Source organism: Mustelus asterias, chromosome 31, assembly GCF_964213995.1.
Source record: "Mustelus asterias chromosome 31, sMusAst1.hap1.1, whole genome shotgun sequence".
In the NCBI taxonomy this organism is placed as follows: domain Eukaryota; kingdom Metazoa; phylum Chordata; class Chondrichthyes; order Carcharhiniformes; family Triakidae; genus Mustelus; species Mustelus asterias.
The window spans coordinates 9,248,265-9,259,149 of record NC_135831.1 but is presented as its reverse complement, the minus strand read 5'-3'; the positions used below and the strand labels follow the sequence as shown (position 1 = coordinate 9,259,149).

The 10,885-nt window shown below is 48.6% G+C and overlaps 1 protein-coding gene across 4 annotated transcripts in view; it reads right to left on the bottom strand.

Annotated features, from left to right (window-relative positions):
- Positions 1-10,885, bottom strand: part of LOC144481730 (misshapen-like kinase 1) — a 283,663-nt gene that overhangs the window by 181,227 nt on the left and 91,551 nt on the right. For all 4 annotated transcript variants that reach the window (XM_078200874.1, XM_078200875.1, XM_078200876.1 and 1 more), the window contains exon 2: positions 10,060-10,116. In XM_078200874.1, the coding sequence (XP_078057000.1) occupies positions 10,060-10,074 (15 nt within the window). In that variant the 5' untranslated portion in view covers positions 10,075-10,116. The remainder of the gene's footprint in view (positions 1-10,059; positions 10,117-10,885) is intronic.

The window sequence follows — 10,885 nt, the reverse complement described above, 5'->3', positions numbered from 1 at the left end:
TCCTGGCTGACTTTTAACTCTCAAGTACCCTAACTGAGCCTTCACGTCTCACCTTCGCATAAGTCTCCTTCTTCCTCTTCACAAGAGATTCAACCTCCTCAGTAAACCACGGTTCCCTCACACGACTGCTTCCTCCCTGCCTGACAGGTAAATATTTATCGAGGACGCGCAGTAGCTGTTCCTTGAACAAGCTCCACATTACTCAACTACTTTCTGTGGGAGTGAATTCCACACAGTTACCACCCTCTGGGTGAAGGAATTTCGCCTCATCTCAGTTCTAAAAGGTTTATCCCTTATCCTCAAGCTATGACCCCTAGTTCTGGACTCCCCCCACCATCGGGAACATTCTTTCTGAATCTACCCTGTCGAACCCTGTTAGAATTTTATAAGTTTCTATGAGATCCCCTCTCACTCTTCTAAACTCCAGTGAATATAATCCTAACCGACTTAGTCTCTCCTCATATGAAAGACCTGCCATCCCAGGAATCAGCCTGGGAAACCTTCGCTGTACTCCCTCTATAGCAAGGACATCCTTCCTCAGATAAGGACACCAAAACTGCACCCAATACTCCAGGTGTGGCCTCACAGATACAATTGCAGGAAAACATCCCTATTCCTAAGCTCACGTCCTCTCGCTCTGAAGGCCAACAGCCTGGGAAGGTTTTTGGAGGGTTTAAAAGCAGGCCACACTTTTGAGCGGGCAGCGTCGGGAGCGGGCAGGGGAGTGAGTGGGAAGCAGAGTGAGAGCTGTAAGGGCTTTGGCTCACAGGGCTTCGGGGGAAGGGCGACCAGGGGTGAGATTCTTTTTTCTTTATTTCTAATTTACTTTTCTCTGTGTACCTTGGTCGAAAGGGTGAAATATGAGTGTTAAGCCAGTGTGTTGTTCGCAGTGCAGTATGTGGGAGGTCCTGGAGGCACCTGGCCTCCCGGACATCCACATCTGTGAGGGGTGTGTTGAGCTGCGGTTCCTGAGGGCCCGTGTTAGGGAGCTGGAACAGCAGCTCGAGCATCTTAGGCTGTTAAGGGAGAATGAGGAGGTGATAGACAAGAGCTATCATCAGGTGGTCACACCAGGGCCACGGGAGGAGGCCAAGTGGGTGACGGCTAGGAAGGGGAAAGCTCAGGTGATTGAGAGCACCCCGGTGGGTGTGCCCCTACACAACAAGTACTCCTGCCTGAGTACTGCTGGGGGGGACAGCCCATCTGGGGGAAGCAGCAGTGGCCGTGTCTCCGGGGTGGAGTCCGGCCCTGTAACTCAGAGGGCTAAAGAAAAGAGGAGGAAGGCAGTGTTAATCGGGGACTCGACAGTCAGGGGGACGGACAGACGATTTTGCGGAGGCAGGCGGGAGTCTCGGATGATGGTCTGCCTCCCTGGGGTTGGGATCCAGGATGTCGCTGGGCAAGTCCCAGAAATCCTGAGGGGGGAGGGAGAGGAGCCGGAGGTAGCGGTACATATTGGTACCGCTGATGTGGGTAGGAAGGGGGAAGGGGTCATGAAAAGAGAGTATAGGGAATTAGGGAGACAGCTGAGAAGGAGGAAAGCAAAGGTAGTAATCTCAGGATTGCTGCCTGTGCCACGGGAAGGTGAGGACAGGAATGGAGTGAGGTGGAGGATGAATGTGTGGCTGAGGGACTGGTGCAGGGGGCAGGGATTCAGGTTCCTGGACCATTGGGACCTCTTTAGGGGCAGGTGTAACCTGTACACAAAAAACGGGTGGCACTTGAATCCCAGGGGGACCAATATCCTGGCAGGAAGGTTGGCTAAGGCTACTGGGGAGAGGTTAAACTAGATAGGTTGGGGGGAGAGGATCAAAATGAGGTGACTGAGAGTGAGGAACGTAGCTCGCAAACAGAGAAGGGTTACAGGCAGTGCAAGAGGGCGGATGGACAGGGAATAGAGAAGGGGAGAGCTCAGACCAAAGGATTGAGATGTGTCTACTTTAATACCAGGAGTATAGTGAATTAAGGGGATGAGCTCAGAGCGTGGATCGATGCCTGGAAGTGTGATGTGATGGCCATTACCGAGACTTGGATGTCTCAGGGACAGGACTGGATACCCTAGGTGCCGGGATTCAGATGTTTCAGGAAGGACAGGGAGGGAGGCAAGAGAGGGGGTGGAGTGGCACTGCTGATCAGGAATAGTGTCACAGCTGTCGAGAAGGTGTATGCTGTGGAGGGATTGTCTACAGAGTCTCTGTGGGTGGAAGTTCAGAGTGGGAAGGGGTCGGTCACTTTGCTGGGAGTTTTCTATAGGCCGCCCAATAGTAACAGGGAGGTGGAGGAGCAGATAGGGAAACAGATCCTGGAGAGTTGCAATAATAGCAGAGTTGTTGTGATGGGAGACTTTAATTTCCCAAACATAGATTGGAATATCCCTGGGGTAAGGGGATTGGATGGGGAAGAGTTCGTTAGGTGTGTTCAGGAGGGTTTCCTGACACAGCATGTGGACAAGCCTACAAGAGGAGAGGCTGTACTTGATCTGATACTGACCAAAGAACCTGGACAGGTGTCAGATCTCTCAGTGGGAGAGCATCTTGGGGATAGCGATCATAACTCTATCTCCTTTAGGCTTGCATTGGAAAAAGAGAGGATCAGGCAAGCGAGGAAAGTGTTCATATGGAGTAAGGGGAAATATGAAGACATTAGACAGCAAATTAGAGGAGTAAATTGGAAGGAGATATTCTCGGGGAAATGTACTGAAGAGAGGTGGCAGTTTTTCAAGGAATGTCTGTCTAGAGTTCTACAGGACAACGTTCCGAGCAGACAGGGAGGTGTTGGTCGGTTAAAAGAACCCTGGTGCATGAAAGCTATGGGGGACCTAGTCGAGAAGAAAAGGAAAGCGTACAAAAGGCTCAGAGAGCTTGGCGAAGATAGGGATTTAGAAGAGTATACGGCTTGTAGGAAGGGACTAAAGAAGGAAATTAGGAGAGCCAGAAGGGGTCACGAGAAGGCCCTGGCAGGTAGGATTAAGGAGAACCCTAAGGCGTTCTATAAATATGTGAAGAGTAAAAGGATGAGACGTGACGGAATGAGGCCTATAAAAGGTGAAGGCGGGAAAGTCTGTACGGAACCAGTAGAAATGGCAGAGGTGCTTAATGAGTATTTTGCCTCGGTTTTCACAGAGGAGAAGGACCTGGGTGGATGTACTGCAGGCGTGCGGTGGACTGAAAAGATTGAGTATGTGGACTTTAAGAAAGAGGTTGTGCTGGAATTTTTGAATGGCATCAAGATAGATAAGTCGCTGGGTCCGGATGGGATGTACCCCAGGTTACTGTGGGAGGCGAGGGAAGAGATTGCAGAGTCTCTGGCGATGATCTTTGCGTTGTTGATGGAGACGGGAGAGGTGCCGGAGGATTGCGGATGTGGTTCCTATTTTCAAGAAGGGGAATAGGGATAGCCCAGGAAATTACCGACTGGTGAGTCTAACCTCAGTGGTTGGTAAATTGATGGAGAAGATCCTGAGGGACAGGAATTATGAGCATTTACAGAGGTTTAGTATGCTCAAGAATACTCAGCACGGCTTTGTCAAGGGCAGATCGTGCCTTACGAGCCTGGTGGAGTTCTTCGAAAATGTGACTAAACACTTTGACGAAGGGAAGGCAGTAGATGTGGTTTATATGGATTTTAGCAAGGCGTTCGATAAGGTCCCCCATGCAAGGCTTCTAGAAAAATTGAGAGGGCATGGGATCCAAGGGGCTGCTGCCCGGTGGATCCAGAACTGGTTTGCCCAAAGGAGGCAGAGAGTGGGTATAGATGCGTCTTTTTCTAAATGGAGGTCAGTCACCAGTGGTGTGCCCCAGGGATCTGTTCTGGGACCTTTGTTGTTTGTCATTTTCATAAATGACCTGGATGAGGAAGCGGAGGGATGGGTTGGTAAGTTTGCCGATGACACGAAGGTTGGTGGGGTTGTGGATAGTCTGGAGGGATGTCAGAAGTTACAGAGGGACATAGATAGGATGCAAGACTGGGCGGAGTGGCAGATGGACTTCAACCCAGATAAATGCGTAGTTGTCCATTTTGGTAGGACAAATGGGATGAAGGAGTACAATATAAAGGGAAAGACTCTTAGTACTGTAGAGGATCAGAAGGACCTTGGGGTCCGGGTCCATAGGACTCTGAAATTGGCCCCGCAGGTGGAGGAGGTGGTTAAGAAGGCGTATGGTGTGCTGGCCTTTGTCAATCGAGGGATTGAGTTTAGGAGTCTGGGGATAATGATGCAGCTGTATAAGACCCTTGTCAGACCCCACTTGGAGTACTATGCTCAGTTCTGGTCGCCTCACTATAGGAAGGATGTGGAAAAGATTGAAAGGGTGCAGAGGAGATTTACAAGGATGTTGCCTGGATTGAGTGGCATGCCTTATGAGGATAGGCTGAGGGAGCTCGGTCTTTTCTCCTTGGAGAGATGAAGGATGAGAGGAGACCTAATAGAGGTATATAAGATGTTGAGAGGCATAGATCGGGTGGACTCTCAGAGGCTTTTTCCCAGGGTGGAAATGTCTGCTACGAGAGAACACAGGTTTAGGGTGCTGGGGGGTAGGTACAGGGGAGATGTTAGGGGTAAGTTTTTCACACAGAGGGTGGTGGGCGAGTGGAATCGGCTGCCGTCAGTGGTGGTGGAGGCGAACTCAATAGGGTCTTTTAAGAGACTCCTGGATGAGCACATGGAGCTTAATAGGATGGAGGGTTGTAGGTCGGTCTAGAAGGTAGGGATGTGTTCGGCACAACTTGTGGGGCCGAAGGGCCTGTTTGTGCTGTAGTTTTTCTATGTTTCTATACCATTTGCTTTGTATCCCCGGGTAAAGAGGTTTCTTCTCGCCTCAGTCCTGATAGTTTTACCCCTTATCCGCAAACTATGACCCCCTCGTTGTGGACTCCGCCACCGTTGGAAACACTCTTTCTGAATCTACCCTGTTTAATCCTGTTGGAACATTAACAGTTTCTGGGAAGAGACAGAGATCCGGTGCACTGAAATCGAAGGATGTCATTGCTTTCACATTTTGATCTCAGCGTTATCATCAAAGCAATCCCGCATCTGGTGAAATACCAGTCACTGTTTGAAATTTGAGATGCCAAGAGGAAGGTTCATGGTCCACGATGCAGAGCACCATCATGGTTTGGAAACAGCGGTAGGGTAAGACCGAGATGGCTCATCAGAGCACAAAGGGTTGTGAACGTAGCCCAGTCCACTCAAACCAGCCTCCCATCCATTGACTCTGTCCACACTTCCCACTGCCTCGGAAAAGCAGTCAGCCTAATTAAGGACCCCACGCACCCCGGATATTCTCTCTTCCACCTCCTTCCGTCGGGAAAAAGCGACAAAACTTCTGAGGACGCGTACCAACCGACTCAAGAACAGCTTCTTCCCTGCTGCCATCAGACTTTTGAATGGACCTACCTCACACTAAGTTGATCTTTCTCTACACCTTAGCTATAACTGCAACACTATATTCTGCACCCTCTCCTTTCCTTCGCCCCTATGTACTCTATGAACAGTATGCTTTGTCTGTATAGTGCGCAAGAAACAATACTTTTCACTGTATCCCAATACATGTGACAATAAGAAATCAAATCAAAAAAGGAAGAGTTGGGAGTTGATCAAAGGCACTAAGTGGATTTTCGGAAACTCTCGAATGGGAGTATCGAGGGAGATTCATAGAATCACAGAATACCTACAGTGCAGAAGGAGGCCATTCAGCCCATCGAGTTCCGCACCGACCACAATCCCACCCAAGCTCTATTCCCATAACCACACATATTTACCCTGCTAACCCCCCTGACACTAGGGTCAAGTTCGCATGGCCAATCAACCTAACTCACACATTTTGGATTGAGGTGGAGTTTGAGAGAGGAGAAAGGCTCTGCTGGAGGAAGCAATCTGCAGCATTGGACACACTGCTGCAGTGTGTGTGATACGAGTGAGTTTAGACTAAGGAAAGATCTGTAAATAAGGAAGTTGAATTCATTGTATTGGGGAATGGAGTTGATGGAGATGGCACACTGCCTTGTAACCAATATGAATTGGCCACACAACATCCTCGTACAACATCCTCTTCCAAAAACAGCGGAATCAGTTATACAGATTTCCCACGTGGATGCTTAAATTCAACCGATGAGGGAAGAATTTACATTGATGTGGAATCTTACAGGACCCAAGGGTGTTCCAAAGAGCTTTCCAGTCCATCAAGTACTTTAGAAATGTAATCACGGTTATAATGTTGGAAACAGGGCAGCCAATGTCAGCACAACATTCCAACAAACAGCAAGATAATGATTAGATAACCGGCTTCGACGATGGACAAGAGGAATGTCGACCGGGACATCGTGTGGAATTCCCCTGCCCCCTCTTTAACACAGAGCCGTGAACTCTTTCTTCAATCACAAGGAGTGCAAGGTCTCAGTCTGACATCGCATCCTGGTGAACTGGTGAGAAGACAATCATCTCTCCCTCAATGTCAGTAAAACGAAGGAGATAGTCATCGACTTCAGGACATGCCCCTGTCTACATCAACAGTGATGAAGTGGAGATGGTTGAGAGCTTCAAGCTTCTAGATGCCCAACAACCTGTCCTGGTCCCCCCCCAAGCTGACGCTATAGTTCAGAAAGCCCACCAACGCCTCTACTTTCTCAGGAGGCTAAGGAAATTCAGCATGCCCACTACACCTCTCACCAACTTTTACAAATGCTTCATAGAAAGCATCCTTTCCAGATGTATTACAGCTTGGTATGGCTCCTCCTCTGACCAAGACCGCAAGAAACTACAAAGGATTGTGAATGTAGCCCAATCCATCACGCAAACCAGCCTCCCATCCATTGAATCTGTCTACACTTCCCACTGCTTCGGGAAAAGCAGCCAGCATAATCAAGGACCCCACGCACATTCTCTCTTCCACCTTCTTCCATCGGGAAAAAGATACAAAAGTCGGAGATCACGTACCAACAGACTCAAGAACAGCTTCTTCCCTGCTGCCATCAGACATTTAAATGGTCCTATCACACATTAAGCTGATCTTTCTCTTCATGCCACCGGTCATTGTAACACTATATTCTGCACTCTGTTCCATTACCGCGATGCACTTATGTGTGGTACGATTTGATTCATCATTGTCACGTATTGGGGTACTGTGAAAAGTATTGTTTCTTGCAAGCTGTTGCAGACAAAACAGGGGAGAAGCAAAGGAGAGGGTGCAGAATATCGTGTTTGTATGGAGAGCATGCCAAACAGTACTTTCCACTGTGTCTCAGTACGCGTGACAATAATAAATCAAACCAAGTCAAAGAGTCAGCCTAAACAGTGTGCTCAGATCATTCGATCGGGACGCGAACCCACAAGCTGTGGCTGCGCTACCCACCTAACTCTGGCTGACACTCTTTAAAAAAGATGCTGTCTATGATCAGATCTTCTGACACAACTTCTTGCTTTCAATGGAAATACACAGTACAATTAGGCTGACATTAGCAGATGGGTTTGATTTCTGGTGGAAGGGAATAATAGAACTGGAAATTAAAATACACAGAAGCCCAACATGGTCACTGTTTAGTCTGCTGCCGTACCTCCTCCTTTTCTTTGTGGCGAGGGTGGTTACGTTGCACTTAGGGAGTCCGAGTTGCTGTGGCAACACTCACTTCTACATGAATGCTGTCATCCGGATATTTGGATAGTGAGACTCTTTCCATCACCCGGCAACCACCTTTAGACCATAAGACATAGGAGCAGAATGAGGCCACTCGGCCCATCGGGTCTGCTCCGTCATTCAATCATGGCTGATTATTTTTCTCATCCCCATTCTCCTGCCTTCTCCCCATAACCCCTGACCCCCTTATTAATCAAGAACCTATCTGTCTCTGTCTTAATGACACTCAATGACCCGGCCTCCACAGCCTTCTGCGGCAAAGAGTTCCACAGATTCACCACTCTCTGGCTGAAGAAATTCCTCCTCATCTCTTTCCAGGCTTCCTGCCTGCCGTTGTGTGTGCTGGAAGGGTTTTGCAGGTTGATACATGGCGGGTTTCGCCGTGTTATGGACGCACCTTCTCTGCCCATCCTCGGGTAGGGTTCTAACTCGGAGCTTCTGCCTCAGAGGCAGGGACATTACCCACTGCACCACAAGGCCTCCCTCATCTTTTGTCCAGGGCACAAAATACACAGGGCGGTCAGAGTCTCGAACATCTTTGAACACTAAGGGGCAATTTAGCATGGCCAATCCACCTAACCTGCACATCTTTGGACACTAAGGGGCAATTCAGCATGGCCAATCCATCTAACCTGCACATCTTTGGACACTAAGGGGCAATTTAGCATGGCCAATCCACCTAACCTGCACATCTTTGGACACTAAGGGGCAATTTAGCATGGCCAATCCACCTAACCTGCACATCTTTGGACACTAAGGGGCAATTCAGCATGGCCAATCCATCTAACCTGCACATCTTTGGACACTAAGGGGCAATTTAGCATGGCCAATCCACCTAACCTGCACATCTTTGGACACTAAGGGGCAATTTAGCATGGCCAATCCACCTAACCTGCACATCTTTGGACACTAAGGGGCAATTTAGCATGGCCAATCCATCTAACCTGCACATCTTTGGACACTAAGGGGAAATTTAGCAAGGCCAATCCACCTAAACTGCACATCTTTGGACACTAAGGGGCAATTTAGCATGGCCAATCCACCTAACCTGCTCATCTTTGGACACTAAAGGCCAATTGGACACTAAGGGACACTTCAGCATGGCCAATCCACCTAACTTGCACATCTTTGGACACTAAGGGGCAATTTAGCACGGCCCAATGCACCCTAACCAGCACGTCTTTCGGACTGTGGGAAGAAACTGGAGCACCCGGAGGAAATCCACGCAGACACGGGGAGAATGTGCAAACTCCACACAGACATTTACCCATGGCCGGAATCGAACCCGGGTCCCTGGCGCTGTCAGGCAGCAGTGCTAACCACTGGGCCACCGTGCCGCCCCTTAACGTACGAAAGTAAACTTGAGAAACATGTCCAAGTAACACCACCTCCACTTTCACTTTAGTGCGATTGCTATCTGTGTGCTCCCGGGTCTCTCTGTTCAGCACTCCACTTAATTCCTCCTGCTTGTTGCTCCTCTCCCAAGCCCTCGCTCACATAAAGGACTCAGGGGAAGAGCGGTAAGAACTGTAGAACCAGAGCACACAAACTGTGCGAGAAGAGAGCAGTGGGGAATAATACAGAGCTGTCCTGGAGAAACATTATTTCAGTGTCTGAGCAGTCAGTCTATCGTACAAGTTCCCCGATAGTACTGAGTCATTCAAGTACGAGATGATAGATTTCTTTCATAAAATATGGCTTTGGGATACAGTACAAGTAATTTGAGGCAACGACATGGTGTGTAGAGCATGTTTGGCAGGAGTTGCTTTTTGGATCTATGGATTCCAAAACTTTTAAAGTTTTTGAAGTTTATTTATTAGTGTCACAAGTAGGCTTACATTAACACTGCAATGAAGTTACTGTGAAAATCCCCCAGTCACCACACTCCGCCGCCTGTTCGGGTAACACTGAGGGAGAATTTAGCACGGCCAATGCACCCTAACCAGCACGTCTTTCAGGATTGTGGGAGGAAACCGGAGCACCCTGGAGGAAACCCACGCAGACACGGGGAGAATGTGCAAACTCCACACAGACAGTGACCCAAGCCGGGAATCGAACCCGGGTCCCTGACGCTGAGAGGCAGCAGCGCTAACCACTGTGCCACCGTGCCGCCCCACGACATTGGTTTCTCTCACCTCCTGGGTCTTTTGCAGACTAACGGATAATGATGGATTGCAGTGGTTTGTAAACAACGCCATTCTTGCTGTCCGTGACCACTCGGCTGGTAGACAGTAAATATGATGAACCTCAGCCTTTTTTATAATCCAGCAATTACTATTATAAATATATTTTTTAAATGTTCCAAGTAAATGTTGAAAGAGATTGAAAAATAAAAATCTCTCTCAGTGCCAGCCAAAGCTGCATGGTGAGATAACAGAAAAGACAGGCGGTTATTTCGATAATTGCCATAATCAAAGGCACTCCATACCTCAGTGACATCCATAACTTTGATGGCTGCAAGCTGCCCCGTTTTGACATGACGACCCTGGGAAAGGGAAAAAAAAACAGACATCAGTTTTTTGGCTTTACACAAACGTCATCTTGGAATGAACGAGCTATACATTCTCGTAACTGAGCCTACCTATGGAGAGGAACACTTTTCCGATATCGTTTGCCAATAGGGTGCAGGGTAATAACCTTCAGTCACAAATAACCTGATTAATGGAGCGAGAACCTCCCGTCCATTGACTCTGTCTACGCTTCCCGCTGCCTCGGGAAAAGCAGCCAGCATAATCAAGGACCCCACGCACCCCGGACATTCTCTCTTAAACCTTCTTCCGACGGGAAAAGATACAAAGTCTGAGGTCACGTACCAACCAAGTCAAAAGCAGCTTCTTCCCTGCTGCTGTCAGACTTTTGAATGGACCTACCCCATATTAAGTTGATCTTTGTCTTGCTATGACTGTAACACTACATTCTGCACCCTCTCCTTTCCTTCTCCCCTATGTACTCTATGAGGAGGCAGTCTCTTGGGGAGGCAATGGCCTAGTGGTATTATCGCTAGACAATTAATCCAGAAACTCAGCTAATGTTCTGGGGGACCCGGGTTCGAATCCCGCCACGGCAGATGGTGGAATTTGAATTCAATAAAAAGATATCTGGAATTAAGAATCTACTGATGACCACGAAGCCACTGTCAACTGTTGGAAAAACCCATCTGGTTCACAAATGTCCTTTAGGGAAGGAAATCTGCCGTCCTTACCCGGTCTGGCCTACATGTGACTCCACAGCCACAGCAATGTGGTTGACTCTCA